Here is a 19,709-nt window from a genome sequence, read left to right as displayed (position 1 = left end):
GAATTCCTTCCCATCAAGTTGAACAAGTCCAGGCATATATGTCTGAAACCATCCAGGGGACAGAGAGCAAACACCTTTCCTGTAGAATATCATGGTACAAATGGGATATCTGACTGCTCCAGGAGTTAGCAGAGGAAGGCAGCCTCCCTCGTGGGGGCACTTAATGGGTAATGCCAACTCATGATTCTTGCCAAATTACAGTGATGATCTTTGTTGGAATGTCTGTCCATTTCCCCGTCAGCTGTGGTCTCAAGAGCAGGGCTGGGTCTGATTCATCCTGGTTCTCCTGGAGTGCAGGGCATGGTAGACCCTCAGTAAATATTTGTGCTGGAGGCTGAGTGTGTTGGCACACTAATGGCAGATAAGATATTTGACTTTTCAGAAGACAGTGGATTTGGATGAGAGAGAAAAGAGCATTTCAGGTGCATCCAAGTAGTAACAACAGCTCATCCATATAGGGCACCAACTCTCTACCAGGCTCTGTCCTAAGCACTTTACACAGATTAGCTCATTTAAACTGCATGATGGCTCACAAGGAGGGTACTGTCATTATTCCCATTTTATGTGCATGGAAACCAAGGCATGGAGTGATTAAGCAACTTGCCCCAAGGTCATCCAGCTCAGCTGGAAGTTGAACCGAGACAATGTGGCAGCTCAAGAGTTTCTTAGCCACTGTGCTGCCAGGTATAAATGCTGCTGACAGGAGAAATTAGGAGATTTGTTGTGGGGTCCTCAGGTTCACATGCTTGTCAAAAGTAGTGGCCCATTCTGGCGAATGATGAGCAGTGGGGTTGGGGCAGGATGAGATGAGAACTGACAGGTGTCTAATAGCTAGGTTTTGTTTTCAATCTCTGCAAGTTTTTTGAGTAGGTAGACTATGTGGTCTTAGATTTTTTTTTTTTAATTCCTCCTCTCAGAAACTATTCCCTGGTGTGTGTGTGTGTGTGTGTGTGTGTATGTATGTGTGTGTGTGTGTACATAAACACATGCATATATACTCTCTCTCCGGAAAATTCTTTGCTTGAGTGTAAGCTTGATGAGCATGGGGAATTGTGTTGACCTTGCCCTCCACTGTGACTTCAGGCCAATCATATACAAGGCGCTCAATAAGCATTTGGTGAGTTGGCCCAAGTCATTTTTATGGCTGCATCTTTCAATTTGTTGATGACAAAGTGTCTATGCAAATCTATGTTTTATACATCCAGATGCCTTCTGTCATTTATCTTGGGGATGGCTTACTTACTCCAGCGGGTGATGGCCTGAATTTTCTTTTTTTTTTTTTTTTTTTTTTTTGGCCTGAATTTTCTAATCAGTCCTATTTCCCTTTTACTGAAATACTTGGGAGGGTGGGGAGTCTTCTCTTAAAAACTGTCGTCTTTTCCTCATCCAGCCCAGGGCTCTTTGTCATTGGGCATGCTACCTCCAGATCCCTACTGCAACGAGCCTCATCTCTCTCTTTGGAGTTTAAAAAACAAAACAAAACAGTCAGGAACAACAGAATGTGTTCTGGTACGCAAAGGTGTTCATCCTCAAATGAACTTCTCAAATAAGTTAAAAAAAACCAAAACCCAAAAACATGATTAGCTGCTGCCCGCAGTTCCTGCCCTCTGATGGTTCTGTTTTGCTTCCATTCCACCATCATCCAGACTAGATAGCGGACATTTGCCTTTGTTTGTTGTGTGTTGAGTTCTCTCCTCTCATTCAATATCTTCTTTCCCTTAGTCAAAGCACATCTTGTTCTACTTGCCTTATTCTGTTCTCTATTTAGACCGTGCGTGCTTGCCTCGCGGGCCTGGCAGGACCATTCTGCCGCCCTCTTGTTTGTCTTAAAGATACCTTTAGGAAATATAATCCAAACAAGCCTAGCCCAATCCTGAAGATTAGGCTCCAAAAGATCTGTCAAGTGTGTTTTTTGCTGGCCTACACATGCTAATTTGCATGGTTGCCTCGGATCCCTTAAGAAGACAGTAATTGACTAAATGGTGCTATGTGTTCCCAAGCTCTGCGCCAGTTTGGCACCTCTTCCTTTGCCTAAGTGAATTTCCCTTCTCTCTCTGTTTTACGTGTCTTTTGTCTCCTGACCTCTGTCACCCTCCTTTCTCTGAACAGCTTTGTGAAAGAGTAGCCTACGCTCCAAGCCTTTTTTTTCCAGTCTCTCCAACCCCCTGGAAATTGCTGTCTAAGCAGCTACTGATTCCACCCGACCACCAAAGCCAGTGATTCCTCACCTTGCCAGATGATATCGTCACTTACCACGTGTGCCTTGAAACTTTCTGCTTGCTTCTCTTCCATGTTGTGGAAACTCTGTTTTCCCTCCTACCTCTCTGACTGCTAGTCTCACTGCTTCTTGGCTGTCCTCTTCTGTTCCAGGTCCTTGAAATGTTGCACTGTCTCAAGTTCCATTGGTTGCCTTTTTAGCCTGGTCTTGCTGATCTCATTCAGTTCCTTGACTTACATGCTAGTTTCCTCATGGCTTTCCTCCCCATGTGCCCTGTGTTTGTTCTTGCCGGATGTTCTACCAATTTCTGTCCGCCCCTGTCCTCTGTTCCCTTGCAACACAGACAGACTTACTGCTCACTCAGTGAGCTAATAGGTGCCAGTTTTGATTTCCTTGTTTCATTTAAGACACTACCACTTTCCGTACTCATCTAGACAAGAAAACTGAGTCATCTTAAGCTATTTCCCATCTCCCCCACCAGCCTATCATTTGCTAGGTCCTTTCTCTAAGTTGTACCTCTAGGATGACACTTGCATCCACACCCATCTTTCTGTCCTTAGTGCCATCCCTCATGGAGTTTTCCTTGGACTGTTGGAGTAGCCTCCTAACCGATTTCCCTGCCTCCAGTTTTCCTAGCTCTGATGTGTTCTCCACAGAGGGTGGAATTCTTCCAAAGCACAAGTTAGATGATGTCATTCTCCTGCTCAGACCTTCAGTAGCATCACAGTGTGCACAGAATTAATGGCCACTCCTGAACTTGGTATTCAAGCCTGGTAGGCCAAGACCGCAGCCTGCCTTTTCAGTCGTACCTCCTCCTTCTCCCCTGTGTCTGGGCACGCTTCTCAACGCTCGTTGAGGACAAGGACCATGCCTTCTACTTCTCTTCTGAAATAGCGCATTGCCCTTGGCAGGTCTTCAAAGAACATTTGTCAAATTGAATTACACTGAAGTGGCCAGGGATTATGTCATTTCCTTCTGCACAAGTGCTAATGTAAGCTGGCCTCTACAAATCTTGTGTGCCTAGAGCTGTGCTGAGTGCATTACGTGCATTATCTATCTGGGTCTTTATGTCTCTGGGTCTTCTCAGTCTTGCCATGACTCTGTGAGGTAGTAGGTATTACCTCCATTTACAGATGAGGACACTGAGCCTCAGTCAGGTTGGGTGCTTTTCCTGGGGTCTTGCAGATAGTAACACATCTGAGACTTAGGCCCATAGCTGTCTGCGTCCAGGAGCACTATGATGTCCTGCTTCTAACTGTTGGGACTTCGCTGGATTGTGCAAGACCTACGGGCTAGCCTAATAATAAAGGTAAAAGAATGACTCTTACTGAGAATTCACTACCAGACACTGTTCCAAGGGCTTGACGAACATTCTTGCTTAATCCCAGTAGCACCCATTGTTTTATAGATAAGAAAACTGATTATGAGGCTTGGGTTACCTTTTCTTTTTTAAGATTTTTAAATTTATTATCTGAGGGTGAGAGAGCACACATGTGTGTGCATGAGCTAGGGGAGGGGCAGAGGCAGAGAGAGAGAGAATTCCAAACAGACTGTGCTCTGAGTGCAAAGCCCAGTGCAGGACTGGATCTCACAATCCTGAGATCACAACCTGAACCAAAATCAAGAGTCAGATGCTCAACCAACCGAGCCACCCAGGTACCTCAAAGTTTGAGTTCCTTAAAGTTCATGCACCTTGCATGTGGCAGAGAATGGCCAACTTTTCCAACATTTTTTTTTTAAGATTATTTATTTAGTTATTTGACACAGAAGGAGAGCAAGCACAACCAGGGGCAACAGCAGAGGGAGAGGGAAAGGGAGAGGGAGAGGAAGAGAAGTCCTTGCTAAGCAAGGATCCCAATGTGGGGCTCCATCCCAGGACCCCGGGATCATGACCTGAACCAAAGGCAGATGCTTAACCAACTGAGCCATCCAGACACCCCCAACTTTTCCAACTTTTAACTTTATTTTATTTATGTATTTTTAAAAAGGATTTATTTATTTGTGAGAGAGCATGAGCGTGTGCACAGTCATCAGCGGGGAAGGGGAGAGAGAGTGAGAGGGAGAGGCAAACTCCCTGCTGAGCAGGGAGCCCAAGACATGGGGCTCAATCCCATGACCCCGGGATCATGACCTGAGCCAAAGGCAGACGCTTAACCAACTGAGCCACCCAGGCACTCCCCGACTTTTAACTTTAGAGTTGACATGAGTATTCTTTATTTTGGGGGACAAACCGTGGTATATTCATTAAAAGCCCAAGCTTTGGAATCAGGTAGATGTGGGTTCTATTCTAGGGTCTGCCACTCACCACCTGTGTGAATGAGGCATTTAACTTCTCCCAGCATCAATTCCATTATGAATGAAGTTGGAGTTGTTACAGTGCCTACTTGCAGTTTGTTGGGGGAACACACAGAGCATTTAGTGTTAGCTCCTGAAGGGGAGTGAGTGTCCATTTTATATTTGCTCTTGTTATTTTGGGGTAAGGATGGGCCTGGGGATGCTTTCAATTCTCTCTTCTTCCCTGCTTGAGTTTATAAAGACATCTTGCTAGTTTCTGCCCATTGAGAGAATCATGCTCCACGTGGGGTGCCTGACAGATGTCCTAATATCTCCATCCAATTTTTTATTCTGAATGGAGACCATGCTATGTTGGCTAAACCGGTTCTTTCCATAAAACATGCTTGAGGCTTCTGGTAGGATCTAGTTCCAGTGGGGTCTGGAATTTGGTGCTGGGAAAATGTGCTGTGCCTGACCTGGATGTCGTGCACTCCCACACCCCCACCCTCCCAGTGCTTGAGTGTCCCCTGGAGAGGACAGTGTGTGTGTCATCATGACACTGCTGTCCTAGAACCAATGTATCTGGGCATCTCTCAGGCAAGGGCCAGAAAGCTTTATTGTGCCAGCATTGATTCAGTGTGCTTCTTGTTTTGGATTCCTTTGTCCACTGTGACCTTTAAATTGAGGCTGCTGGGCCACAGAAATATTTGGCATCCCATTCATTCACTCATTCATTCACTCCACAAATATACTGTTCTAGGCCTCCTCATGGCATAACTGAACAAGACGGACAAGGTCCTTGCCCTCAAGAAGCTAGCATTCCGTTGGGGGAGACAGAGGATAAATATGTTTATAAAGAAGAGATTTTCAGATGATGGTGAGGGCTGTGAAGAAATTAGAACCTGGGATGGGGAATGACCAAATAGATCCCTGAGGCAGGGATTAGCCTGTGGGTGTCCAGTGAGCACAAAGCCCAGTAGGGTAGTTGGAGCTTCTGGATGCCTGGGGGCATAGTCTGAGTTTTGAGGTAGGATGGGCCTTCTGGTTTGGCTTTTGAGTGGGGATGTGGTATACATGGTTCTCATTGACTGTGTGTGCTGGATGGAAAGGCGACAAGAGTTGGACTCAAGGAGATCAGTTAGGTCACCACAGTCATCCAGGTAGGAGGTGGAAGTGTGTCAATGGAGGTAACTCACAGAGCGAGGCACTAGCTTAGAGGGGGGACTGTGTGAGAAATCACACGAGTAGCTACATTTTCATTAATAATGTGATTTTAAGTAAATGATTCTTGAGTTACATATTAACCATTCCAAAGCAAATGTTCTAATTCAGCTGGAGACCACTGCTCTGTGTGTGTGTGTGTGTGTGTGAGAGAGAGAGAGAGAGAGAGAGAAAGAGAAAGGATATGTAGTATGTATGGGTGGCTAAGGGTGCCCCAAAGTTAGCTAGACTCTGAAATTTTAGTAGAGCTGTATTTTTAATATTTAAGTGTTCATGATGGACACCACTTGTGTATTTTAAAATGGGCTTATAAAGTTAGTTCATAAATTTCAGAATGCTCAATCTTAAAAGCCAATATATTTTTGGAACAGAATGCTGATGAGCGTTTTATTTTTTGCACCATATTACATCTTGCAGTTGCATGTATTTTTAGTGCTGTTGGCCACAATTAAGGTAGGGCCCTCAGCTGAGCTAATTTTGATTCCCTGGGTTTAGACTCAAGTATCCATTCTTGGTTATTTCAAGAATATCTGTGATTTGTGATCTGTGTTCTCTGTGATCTGGTGGCATCTTCCGAAGTCTTAGGATCATCTTCCTAAGGGAATAAATGGATGGCTTGGTGCTTAAGCATGATCTTAATTATTATAATAGTGACGAGAGAGTACTCAACACATATACTTTCTTTAGGATGGAAGTACAGATTGTATTCTCTTTTGATCTGAAGTGTTCTCTTGGTAGCTTTATTAAGGAATTTTTTTTTGAGTCATGTGGATTATTATAGATGCCGGGAAAACTGCATTTTATCATTTGTACTTAAATGTTGAAGTTACATGGAAAGTAATTTTTAGGTCACATCTAACACATTTTAAGAAAATATTCTTTCTGCTACAGCAGAACCAACTAAGCCTAACCTTCCCTCTGTGTGTCATATACCATTACCTCTATTAATACTCTTTGGGCTCCTATAATTATAAAGCAGATGTGTATATCAGGAAGAGACGTTGATTTCAGAGTAAATTTTTCTAGAAAATAGAAGCTGGGAAAAAGAGGAAAACCCAAACTTGGCTTCGTGCTTGAAGAGACAGCACTGCTGTGTGTGGGTGGGTGGCTGCATGCACCCGCTGCTCAGAAGTGCCTTTTCTCTCCATGGGTATAACTGGCTGTGTATCAGAGATGTGGCCAAGAAGAGTAGGCAAGCAATGTGTGGGCAGGCTGCATGTTCTTTTATTAGCATCCTCATTGTACTGCATCTCATCGAGCCCGGAGCATGAACCAGCCTGGGCCTCTAAAGTCTGTACTGTTTCCTATTTAATTACCCCCCTGAGCTGCCAAAGGAAGGAGGAAGAGTTGTTCTTGTGTGTGCATTGAGCTGTTTCTAGGGGTGACTGTGGACTGACCTGAATGGATATTCTTGGGCATCTGGGCCGTTCTAGGCTCAGCTTTGGAGCTGCCCTCTCAGCATTGTACATAGCCAGTCATGGATACAAGTTCCCTTCCCTTGAGTGATCCATTTCCCTTTCTTTTATGAGTTTGCTCCTGTGGGTCTCTGCAGCACTTTTTTGGGGTTGCCTTTCTTGGGTTTGTCCAAGATCGACCAGCCAAAAAGTAGCAGAGTTGGGGTTTGAACCAATGGCTGTTGGTTTGCAGAGCTCAACTTTGAACCAAACCCAGTTCTACTGCCCTATACCTGCACCCACATCATCATAATGGGGTAGGAGCATGTAAAGCATGTAAGCTATTCCCTTAGCTTTAGTGCCATGAGATAACAATACCCCACCTCAAAGGATTGATGGGTGAGTTCAGTGAAGTAACTTGTAAAGTATCAAGCACGGTGTCGGATGTGTAGTTAAGTGCTCAATAAATGAACCCTATTATTGATGACAAAGGTAGTGGCATTAACTCTCTCTCCCTCATTGCTACTTGTTGGGGGACAGGAAGTCTGACTTTCTTAACAAGGTGTCTACATGAAAAACAAATAGAATACAAATATGTTGAGCCATACCTGTTTCCCATATTTTTCTCTTACGGAAATAATTCATGGAAATGGCATATTGCAGTTGACTTATTAAAAATAGGTGTAAGAATAGTCTTTAATCACTGCCTGAAATCTGTACATTGTCTTGAAATTCATAGCCCACCATGATGAACTTCAAAATTGTGTCCCTACTCAGAGTGACCAAAAGGCACCAGCACCAAATGGCCTGGCCAAAATGCCATCTCAAACCAAATGCTAGGGACAATCATCCTCTGAGTTTTAAATGCCTAGACCCAAAATCATAAGTGTTTTCTTCTATTTAGCATCCTGGTTCTCAATTCTCTCTGTATGTTAGAATCACCTGAGAGCTTAATAAAAATGGTGCTGCCCAGGCTGCCCTCCTATTCTGTCTCTGGTTTAATTGGTCTAGTTGGGCCCTGGACATTAGGGTTTTGTTTTATTTTATTTTTTTTAAAAGACAGTATATTTTTAAGAGCAGTTTTAGGCTCGCAACAATATTAGCAAGAGGTGCAGAGATTTCCCATTTATCCCCAAATGTGCGCAGCCTCCCCCATCATCAACGTCCCCCATCAAGAGGGGTATTCTTGTTACAGTTGATGAACCTGCACTGACACGTCATCATCACCCCCAAGTCCATGGTTTACCTTAGAGTTCACTCTTAGTGGTGTGCATTTCATGGGTTTGGACAAATGTATAATGGTACGGATCCACCATCGTAGTATCACATGGAGTATTTTCGCTGCCTTATGTCAGTATTTTATAAAAGCTTTCCAGGTGATTCTAATGTGCAGCCCAGCTGAAGACCAGGGAAGTTCCAGAAAGCAGTGAGGACCTTCTCCCCCCTCCATTCCTCCAGCCTTAGGTACAAGCTGGGTTCAGGACCAGCATTCTTACCACAGCTTTTTTTAGATGTGATTTTTATTTATTCTAAAAAAAAAAAAAAAAAAAAAAAAAAAAGATTTATTTAGCACCTTTATTCTGAAGAGCTTTTAATTGCTGTACTTAGAACACCTAAACAGTGAACATTTGTCAAGCATCAAAATGGCTATCAAAATAGAAAGAGGGAGTTGGATCTCCAGTGATGAGGACAGCTATCTCACAGACTCCCATGAGTGCAGGTGAATGGGTGGGGGGCACACATCCCCTTGATTCTGGGCCCCATTAATGAGTGACCTAGAAACACTTATTTATTTTTTTATGAATAAGCAATCATCTTAAAGTGTACCCAAGCAGCACACTTTAAACAGTAAATGCTGCTGGATCCTGTCCTCCATGTGTCATCAAGTTTTGGGGCCACCTCCCACCCCAACATCATGTACCCCCTGTAATCGTTCTTTTAGAAGGGGATAGTTCTGTATTCTGGCACAGAGAGCTATGGCCTCTGCTGTCATCCCTGACCTAGGTCATTGTGTAACTTAGAGATATGTGGGTGCCTCCTGATTACTAAAGGACCAGGGACCCCATCTGTGGATCATCCCTCCCTCTGTGGGGGGTTTGGGTCTCCTTCTCTAGAGCCTACCCCCCAGAGTGAAGTCAGGAATAAAGGAAGTAGCAAAGGCAACCCAAGGTCATGCCAAGCAACCCATTTCATCTCAGATTAAAAAGAAAAAGTGTGTTCTGCCTAGATTTTAGACAATAGGCTAGTAGAGCTGTAGAACCTGACTAAAAATTTTTTGCCAAAAGTGATATGAAAGATTTGTTTCTGGATTTCAATCCCTCTTGCCCATTTCTGTGAATAATCAGCATTTGTTTTAATGCAGATAATAGCACAGAACACATTCAGCTCCCCGAGTTTTACTATTTCAAGCAACTGTTTTAGGCTTGCGAGGCATGTGCTATTTATTTACACTATTGCATGGGCTGTGTTGATAGAGATGACAATGATAATAGTAGTGGTTGACGTTTATTGAACCCTCATAATGTGCCAGGCACTCTGCCAAGGGCGATAACCGGCTCATCTCGTTTAACCCTTGGAAGAACTCTTTGAAGTAGGTTGAGAATTATCCCCATTTTACAGATGAGAAGACCGAGGCTCAGTGAGTGGCAGAGTCAGATCTTGAACAGAGCAACATGATTCCAGTGTCAACTCACTTGGCTGCCCTGCAGTGTTGTATGTAGGGAGCTGTCACTAGAACAGTGAGCCAGCACTGCTGTGCCGGCCCTTGTCACTGGGCCAGGGAGAGAGGTCTAAGTTGCTACAGGAAATGGACCTCATTTAGGCCAGAAAAGTAGTTTGGGGCATCAGAACCTTTGCCAGCAGTTCTCCGGCCCTACCCTTCACCAATCCCGGTGTTCATGCCCAGGGTGCCAAACACCGAGGGCAGGTGCCCTGGGTGAGAAGTGTCCTCTCCACCCATAAGGCACTGCTCCCAGGGATGAGGCAGAGTGTGTGAATTATATATACATGTATGGGTAAGTGCCTCCGTTTTGTGGAGAGTGCCTCTCCCTTAGCCCACTCTCGGGAGGCCATGCTGCATTGTCTTTATGTTTCTATCCTGGGTGCACTCTCAGGTGTATCTCACTCTCTGTGCTTCCAGCTCTCTGTTGAGACCAGCAGAAAGCACTTATTAATTGGCAACCTAGGGATCCCTGGGTGGCGCAGCGGTTTGGCGCCTGCCTTTGGCCCAGGGCGCGATCCTGGAGACCCGGGATCGAATCCCACATCAGGCTCCCGGTGCATGGAGCCTGCTTCTCCCTCTGCCTATGTCTCTGCCTCTCTCTCTCTCTCTGTGACTATCATAAATAAATAAAAAATTAAAAAAAAATAATTGGCAACCTCATCATCTATAAGATGGGGATAACAAATTGTATTTGCCTCCTAGAATTATAGAGAATAAAGAGTTAAGACCTATCTAGCTCTAGCCCCGAGCTGTGTGTGTGTGCATGCATGCGTGTGTGTGCGTGTATAGTCCCAGGAAGTGTACTAGTTTCCTGTTGCTGCTGTAACAAGTACAAATAAGTGGCTTAAAACAGCACAAATGTATCACCTTGGAGTTCTGGAGGTCAGGACTCTTAGATGGATTTTGCTGGGCTGAAATCAGTGTAGACAAGGCTGCACTCGGTGGACCCTCTATGAGAGAATCGGTTTCTTGCCTTTCCCAGCTTCTAGAAGCCACTCAGATTCTCTGGCTTGAGACCCCTTCTTCCACCTTCAAAGCTAGCAGTGTAGCGTCTTCAACTCTCTCTCTCTCTGACTTTGACCTTACTTCTGCTGTCATATCCCCTCTCCTCCTCTACATCTGTCTCCAAAGGACCCTTGTGATAACATGGGATCTGCCCAGATTATCCAAGATAATCTCTCCATCTCAGAATTGTTCAGAGTCCCAGCCACAGAGTCCCTTTTGAGTCCCTTGCCTCAACCTCACATAACAGATTCACAGATTCCAGAGATCAGGATGTGGACAGGTTGGGAGTGGGGGACATTATTTGGCCCCCACAATGAGCATTAACTGTTTTGATAAAACGAAACAGAAGCAAATTGGCTAGCTTGGGGATGGAAGAACCAGTAATGCAATTGATATAGTTACTAATGTTTGTTAGGCACTTGCTGGGCTAGCTCACTCCTGCCTCAGGGCCTTTGCATCCCATTCCCCTTTTCTGGAGCTTGTTTCCTTCCAGAGCTTTGGATGGCTAGCACCTTCTTACCCTTTAGGTCCCAGCTCAAATGACAACACTCAGGCCTTTCCTGGTCCCCCTGGCTTATACCAGGCCTTGGATCCATTTCCTCTCACACATCATAGCACCCTGTTTTCTCCTTTGCTATCATCAGCAACCCTTTGGTTTCTGTGTCTCCCTGATGCATTTTGTCTGCCCTCCGTGAACGTTAGCTCTGGATAGGCAGGGGCTCCGTCTGTCTTGTTCATGTGCATATCTATTCAGTGAGAAAGTGAAAGAAGGCACAATAGGTACAATAGTGTGCATTTAATGCTCATGCTCCCCTTTGTGGGAGGTCCCTGCGTCATCCCACCTCATAGATATGGCAGCCAAAGGCCCAGAGGGGCTGAGACCTTGCCTCTGGTCAGTAATGCCTGAGTGTACGCCCAGGTCTGCCAGAGCTCTCGCTTCTGTCTCTCTGCTTTGTGGCCTCGATGTCATCAGAAGCTTCTTGAGCCAGCTCTGTTGATAGCCACAGAACTCTGGCAGGTCGGTCATCTTTGCTGTGGGTCCTGAAAGCAGTTTTTCAGAACTACCCACTGGCCACCTTGACGCTGGCTTTCTTCTTATCCAGGTCTATCGTGTCAAGTCTGGACTCCCCTGCCAAGACTAGCTCCATGGAAAAGAAACTTCTCATCAAAAGCAAAGAGCTGCAAGACTCCCAGGACAAGTGTCACAAGGTATTTATTTCCGCAGCCGGCCTCCCTCCTTGCTCCAGGATCCTCCCGTCAATCTATGCCAAGGGATCCGCCTGGGGCCGCTGCTGGCGCTGAGCCACCTGATCCATACCGAGCGGGCGAGGCGCTCCCTCCCTCGCTGAAGTCTCGCCTCCAGCAGCTCAGAGGGAGATGAATTCGGGCCTTGACGTTGCCGTAAATCCTTTAAATCTTAACCAGAGGAGGCCCTGGATTTAAAACGGCCTGTTCCTCGGCATGACCCAGCCAGATGTCTGCTTCTTCCGGCAGGTGGCGTGGGTCCTCACCTGTGGCCGAGATGCATCCCATCTGCTTTGAGTGATGCGAAGTCTCTCTTCTTAGTCCTTTAAAACTCCTGCTTATGTAACTGCGGCCACTGTGTTGACTATGCTCAACGTCTCTTAACACTCACTGTTCCTGCCCAGGCACAGCTCTCTGGAAGCTCATAAAACCCACTACTTGCCTGGGACTCCTCTAAGAGTGCAGACGAATACATATCTCCTTGCCCTGTCCTGGATTGGTCCTCTAGATCTTTGCAAGGAGATGGGGGGGATCAAGATGGATTTGGGATAAAATTAAAGTGACGTGTGCCAAAAACCAAACTAAACCCAAAAAAGCATACAGGTGAAAAATGATGATTGTGGCTTCCTTGCTCCCTGGGCTAGAGAAGTGACCAAGTGTGAACCAAGTCTTGGATGAGAGGAGTGACTTAGCATTGGTGACTGTCTTTACGAAGAACTGTGCACTCCCAGGCGAAGAAGCAATGGTATTTCCTTCCCAACCTTTGGTGAATTAGTGCCAGCCCAGACCACCAGGTGGTTTCGGAGGCTGCTTGAGATTTGATTGCTCCTAACGAACCTCCACGGGCCCTTTTAACCTGTCGATGTGTCTGTTTCAGATGGAGCAGGAAATGACCCGGTTACATCGGAGAGTATCAGAGGTGGAGGCTGTGCTTAGTCAGAAGGAGGTGGAGCTGAAGGCCTCTGAGACTCAGAGATCCCTCCTGGAGCAGGACCTTGCTACCTACATCACAGAATGCAGTGTGAGCCTTCCCCAAAGTCCCCTTCCCTTGGAGGCGGCACTTCCTGTTGTGTGTGTCTCATCCTGTTTCATGATGGCTTCATGAGGCACATCACAGCCAATGGCAGAGAGAGAGAGAGAGAGGGAGTGTTCAGAGGCAAGATATGTGATTGGCAGGGTAGCCTGAGCCAGGCGGGAGGTCCCAGAACAGTGAGACTGGGCTCCAGGAGTCCAGGTAGGCTAAGGAGCCTGGACACAGGCACAGACATCGCTGCAACGAGCGGCCCAGGGTCTGAACGCCTCCCATCCCCACCTCTCTGGTCTATATCTTGTTCACTACCAGCAGTCTCGGCAGCCCAACTCCTGAATAAGCCCAGGAACATGTATTTTAAATCTGCCTGAGGTCTGTTTTCCATTATTTAGAACCAGTGTAGCAACAAGAAGACTCAGCCTGTTAAAAAAACAAAACAAAACAAAACAAAACAAAACCAAACAGACCCTCTGTCATTATTTACCATGTGATGTCTTTTTCTTTTCTTTTCTTTTTTAAAATTTTTCCTTTCCTTCACGAGAGTAGACTGTCTTCTCCATTGTCTCGTTAAATTTTTCATTCAGGTGTTTTTTAATGTGGCCGATTAAACAGTCTTCAGAAGTTGAATCACACATTTTTCAAGTTTTTTTTCACAAGGGAAAGGAAATCTATAGAACGTGGCTGATGAAGAATAACTGCTATGTTTCCATTCCAGATTTGGCTGCCTTTCAGTGGTGGGTGAAGTTATTCAGATATGTATTTCAGATCTGTATCTCAGTGCCACTGAAGCATTGAGGGAGCCTTATGGATGAAAGGTGGCCAGAAAACGTAAGCCAGGAGGTGGAATTAGACTTCTTGGAGTCTTAAATGGCAATTAGGCAAGAAGGAAGTCATTGCTACTTTGCAAGAGGGATCTAGACTGGAGAGTCCTCTAATTACCGATAATTTGAGGATACCGATATTCCGTACCGATATTCCAGAAAAGACCTTGTAGCCATCCCATTAATGAAAGGCTAAGGGATCTCATTGGTTTTCAGTCCTGAATGTACAAGTAAGTATCTGCTAGGACAGGTAGATGGTGGTAGGAGGCAGGGTGTGATATCAGTTTGCAGTTTCAGGCCGGACCCACAAGGACACAAGGTTGAGATGTTTCTCGAACCAGGGGTTTTTACAGGATGAGAAAACTGGAGCCAGCAACCAACTGGAAGTTGTCAACTTTGCTCCGTCACCTGAAACCGTCTTGGTGTCTGTGAAGCAGCTTGCAGCTCCCTTAATGAATCTTTTCAAACACAGCAGGAACCACAGGGCATCCCTATTAAAATTTTTGCTTTCCTCAGAGCTTAAAGCGAAGTTTGGAGCAAGCACGGATGGAGGTGTCCCAGGAGGATGACAAAGCACTGCAGCTTCTCCATGATATCAGAGAGCAGAGCCGGAAGCTCCAGGAAATCAAAGAGCAGGTATGACCGCTGCTTGGGAGCAGGGCTGCACTTTGAACCTCTGATTTCAGAGGTGTGTTTCAGGACGGGCAGAGAGAGAGAAAGGAGGTGGGGGAGGAGAGAGAAAGAGAGGGAGAGAGAGAGGGAGGTATGTAGGTCATTTGGAAACTGTAGATTCTCCACGATTTATATAAACGATGGAGTGCTTGTTCTTGCTCCTTTTGAAGTGTGTACCACATCATGGCTACTCTTTTCAATTAAAGCTGTAGGTTTAGAACAAAGGTGGCCAACCAGTGGCCTGTGGGGTGAATCTGACTCACCACCTGTTTTCCATGGCTTCGAGCTAAGAATGGCTTTCGTGTTTTTAACTGGTTGGGGGAAAAAAGTGAAGAATATTTCATGACATGTGAAAATCATGTAATTCAAATTTCAGCATCCATAAATAAAGTTTTATTGGAACACAGCCATGCCCATTCATTTCTGTAGTGTCCGTGGCTGCTTATGGTGCTACAGTGGCAGGGGTGGGTAGTTGTGACAAAGACCATATGGCCAACAAAGCAGAAATTACTTGCTATCTAGCTTTTTACAGAGAAAGTTTGCCAATCTCTGCTTTCGACCATCAAAAAAAATTTTAATATTTTGATAGCTTTTCTGATGCACTCTTAAGTTTTTGAGAGAAGCAGGATATTTCAAAGTTTAACTGCTATAAAGATAGAGAAGAAGAGTGTGAGCAGCAAAGGCTACGTCAGAATTATCCCAGGGATTCTAAGTGCAGAAAGCCATCACTTGAATGTTCAGAGAAGAGAATCAATATGTTTAAAAAGCCTACTCTCTCCCTCTTTTTTTTTCTCCTTTCTAAAAGGAGTTTCTTTCTAGATGGTTCATTTTTATTTTGCTTCATTGTTTCCTTTTTAGCATGGATTTTTCTGTCTTTTGAAGAAACTGTAAATAGAAACTTTAATGAAGAGATGGCTGTGAGCAATTGGGAGAGCTGAATTATCAGCTGCCAGGCAACTCTCATTCATTTCAGAAAATCTAATGGAAGCAGTGTTGGGAATGAACATTTTTGTCTCTGGGTAGCACAAACTTAGCCATCTGGGTGGTGCTAAGGCAAGAGACTCCTGCAAATCATTTGATCCATTAAGTATTCTTTAAAGAAAGAATGGATGGGGGTTTTTTGTTGGCTCAATCTGATTATCACCTTAATATTTTAAAGTGATTAGTTAATATCCTCTTGCTTGATAAAGATGTTATAAATAAACCTGCAAAGGTAATGTTGCAATCTGTTCTGAACACTGATACTAATCTTAGAGATTTTGAAGGTTACACACAGAGTTTGAAAAATCTGCTCTGACAGTTGACTCATTGCGCCTTTTATCAACATAGGTTTTCTTCCTAAAAGTTTCAAGAGATAGGATTTTTTTTTCTCCCATTAGTTCAATGTGTTTTGGAGATTTGCTTTTGGTGACATCCTGGGGAAATGAAAGCCGCATTTGGCCACCAGAGGGAGCAGCTGGTGGCCATGACTTCCATAGAAACTGAATTATCAGGACATTTTGAAAAGGTACATGCTGGTGGTTGAGTTCAAAGAAATGTCTCTGATGATTCATACCACAGTTGGCATACATGTGGAGTTTTAGATTTAATGACTGCTAAAAGTTCCACTGGGGGGCAGAAAACTTCTCAGTTTCAGATTTTCTTTCTCATCATAAGATAGATTTGTTAAATTGGCTTTTAGTGAGTTTTGGGAGACCAGGATGTCTGCAATCCAGGAAAACAGCATTTCTTGATTTTCAGCAGACAACTCGTGTTTGGTTTACAGCTTGTTGATTCCTCCCAGATTTGGCATTTATTCCCCACTTTTTCACTCAAAAGCTAATTTCTGTACAGCTATTCATCTTTTTATTTTCTCAAAATTTTGCTTCTGCTTAGCCACCCCCTATAGAGTGTTTGCATTTAGTTTACAATAAAAACACCAAAGAGTCTCACATGAAAACTTGATTCCTGCACCCTTACAAGAGATTGCTAATGCCCGTCATCCCTTCCTCAGGAAAGGGAATGAAAGTTTGAGAAACACAGAAGGCATTGTTGTTTTGGGATTTCTATTTTTGTTGTTGTTGTTGTTGTTAAAGATTTTACTTATTTATTCATGAGAGACACAGAGAGAGAGGCAGAGACATAGGCAGAGGGAGAAGCAGGCTCCCTGTGGGAAGCCCGATGTGGGCCTCGATTCCAGGATCCGGGGATCGTGCCCTGAGCCAAAGGCAGATACTCAACCACTGAGCCACCCAGGTGTCCCTGGGATTTCTATTTGAATAGGAGTATGTCTGCTATTTTCTTCCCACAAAACTCCAAGGCTCTGTTCAGAAGGCTTACTTTAGGGGAGATGTTGAAAGTTGTCCACGATTCCCCATCTTGATCCCACTCAACACTGACTGACAGTCCATCCCATGCTGAGATATAGCCACTGTTTCTCATCTCTCCCTGGAAACAGACCTGATTATCTTCTCAGATTTTTCCCGAAGCAGGGATTTGGTTAGCTGTTGGACTTATAGGATTTCCTTGAAGGACGCAGTATAATAACAGCAGCTCAACAGATGAATGTGAATTCCTTTTGATGCTTGTAGCAAGCTGGGTACCCCAAGAACTCAAATTGCTGATAGAGATGTTGCCTGATTCCTTGCCTTCTTCCCCCTGGGCACCAACAGCTCAGGAAAAAGAAATGTTGAGGAGAAGGATCAACGCTCTGTCCTTGCTCTTGACAAAACACAAAAATTACTTACCCTTCTTGCTGACAGAAGTTCCAGACAGAAAAAGGAGCTTGAGGATAAAAGCTGCCCAAGATTTTCTCTCCGCTCTCTGCTTCCTCTAGAGCTTGGTATTTGTGCCTGTGAGCAGGGCCAGCAGTACTTTTAGGGACCCATAAAATGTTTACACATTTGTTTGTTGTTTTAATCAGAAGAAAAATACTGAGCTTTTAGGTCAAAGAAACTGTTTTTATAGATAATTCTAATGCTTTTGTCTTTATATGAATGCTGTTGTAAAATATAATTTACTTATTATTTTATTTTTTATTTTTATTTATTTTTATTTTTTTAAAGATTTTATTTATTCATGAGACACACACACACACACACACACACACAGAGGCAGAGATGCAGGCAGAGGGAGAAGCAGGGTCCATGCAAGGAGCCTGACGTGGGACTCGATTCTGGGGCTCCAGGATCAGGCCCTGGGCCCAAGGCAGCGCTAAACCTCCGAGCTACCCGGGAAGCCCTATTTTTATTTTTTAAAGGTTTTATTTATTCATGAGAGATACAGAGAGAGAGGCAGAGACATAGGCAGAGGGGAGAGCAGACTCCCTGTGGGGAGCCCGATGTGGGACTTGATCCCAGGACCCCAGGATCACGACCTGAGCCAAAGGCAGGTGCCCAACCACTGAGCCACCCAGGCGTCCCTAAAATATATATTTTTAAAAGATTATATTTATTTGAGAGAGAGAGAGAGAGAAAAGCAGACTCTCCCCTGAGTAGGGAACCTGATGAGGGGCTTGATCCCAGGGCTCTGGAATCATGACCTCAGCAAAGGCAGACGCTTAACCAACTGAGCCACTCAGGTGCCCTGTAAAATATGATTTTTACTATACGTGTAAATATATATAATATATATATGTATTTTTAAATGGCAGAAGGGGCCCAGGGAGGCATAGTGCCCAGAGCCATGAAAGTCATAAAACAACTGTGGCCAATGGGGCTAGAAAAAAAGGGATGCAAGAAAAGGATATATCACTTCACATAATTCAGCTCAAGTTCCTCTCTGTCCGTTCAGATAATTGTGCGTAGGTTGTGAAGACCTTTCGTTATATAACCCAGCATCACCCACTTTGTGTGCACCACCCAGACAGCCTGGTACCCCATGACTTCTGGGATTGATCTTCAATAATAGTATGCTTACTGGTGGGAGGAAGTAAAATGAGACCGTGCTTCACTCTGGGCTCATTATTTTCCTTTCCCAATTATCCAGAGAGGTGTGCTTGTATGAAAACGAACCAGTTTTCGGGGGGGGGGGGGCCGCTGGCGGTGGGGTGGGGCGGTGGGGGTACAAAAAAAAAGAAATGTATCCAGTTTTCTTTAGAACATCACCTCTGCTTTAGTGTGCATCTGGGGGGATTGCCTGCCACAATGGGATGAAAGGTTTGCTTTATACCCTGTTGCTTAAAAAAAATCAATTATTGTTTTTACTGGTTAAAAACATGTCCTTGCTCAATGATACGTCTTCAGTGATTTCTTGAGAGAAGTGATCTTAGAGATGTTCACTGTGTATTGTGAATATCAAAGATGATCTTGATTCCATTCCTTATTCTTTTCATTTTATATCCTCCCCTGGCCCCCCTCTCACCCACCTCCAGTCACCTCGGATTGGATACATGCTCGTTCATAATCCCTATATGCTTTGATTTTTCAAACAGAATATTTTCATACTTTGCCCCAAAGTTTTCAAAATCATTGCCCATTTCTCCTGGTAAATCCAATTTTGAAAAACCAATTCAAATGTTCTGTTTTGATTTTAGAAATTCATTTTGGAAAAGGTCAGGCTGTTTGGATCACTTTAAAGGTTTGCTCAGAGGAACAAGATAATTCTTTCTCCAGAGTTTTGCTCCCAAGTTATTTTGACCAGAGCTAGTGTTTCTGACTCTTCCAAATTTCAGGGTGACTTGCATTTCAAGAGCAATGTTAAGTTCATCATTCAGTTTTGGCTCAGAGAAATTAATGGTGAGAAACCGACATGATGAGTTTCACCTTCCAAGATTCTTTCCACCGAGATTTCCAATTACCCCCTTGTGTCGTCTGAAAGGTTAATTTTAAAACTAGTACCATACCTAATTGTGTTAGGAGCACATGACTTCTAAAGGACAAATCTATATAAATGATTACCCTTGGAAGAAAGCTGCACGTAAGCAGTTTATCCTGGTTGTTCAAAGAGCATTACTTTCAGCTCTTTTGTGTTGCAGATACCTTAAGGTTCTGTGCTACTTGTACAGTATTATTTGCTCAAAGGATCTTACTAGATACAGGCACACATGTTCTAACTGGTGTTATTAATGATACATGATCTACATTAAAACAGTTGGAAGATTTTTATTTATTTATTTGAGAGAGAGGAG

General features: G+C 44.3%; 1 protein-coding gene across 13 annotated transcripts in view; it reads left to right on the top strand.

The window, feature by feature from the left end:
• The window catches only part of CIT (citron rho-interacting serine/threonine kinase), a 165,096-nt gene that overhangs the window by 69,451 nt on the left and 75,936 nt on the right, over positions 1 to 19,709 (top strand). For all 13 annotated transcript variants that reach the window (XM_072802746.1, XM_072802750.1, XM_072802751.1 and 10 more), the window contains 3 exons: positions 11,938 to 12,043; positions 12,957 to 13,100; positions 14,447 to 14,566. In XM_072802746.1, coding sequence (XP_072658847.1) covers positions 11,938 to 12,043; positions 12,957 to 13,100; positions 14,447 to 14,566 — 370 coding nt within the window. The remainder of the gene's footprint in view (positions 1 to 11,937; positions 12,044 to 12,956; positions 13,101 to 14,446; positions 14,567 to 19,709) is intronic.

The sequence above is a fragment of the Canis lupus genome, chromosome 27, assembly GCF_048164855.1.
Source record: "Canis lupus baileyi chromosome 27, mCanLup2.hap1, whole genome shotgun sequence".
NCBI classification, from domain to species: Eukaryota; Metazoa; Chordata; class Mammalia; order Carnivora; family Canidae; genus Canis; species Canis lupus.
This window is presented reverse-complemented; position numbering and strand designations above follow the sequence as displayed.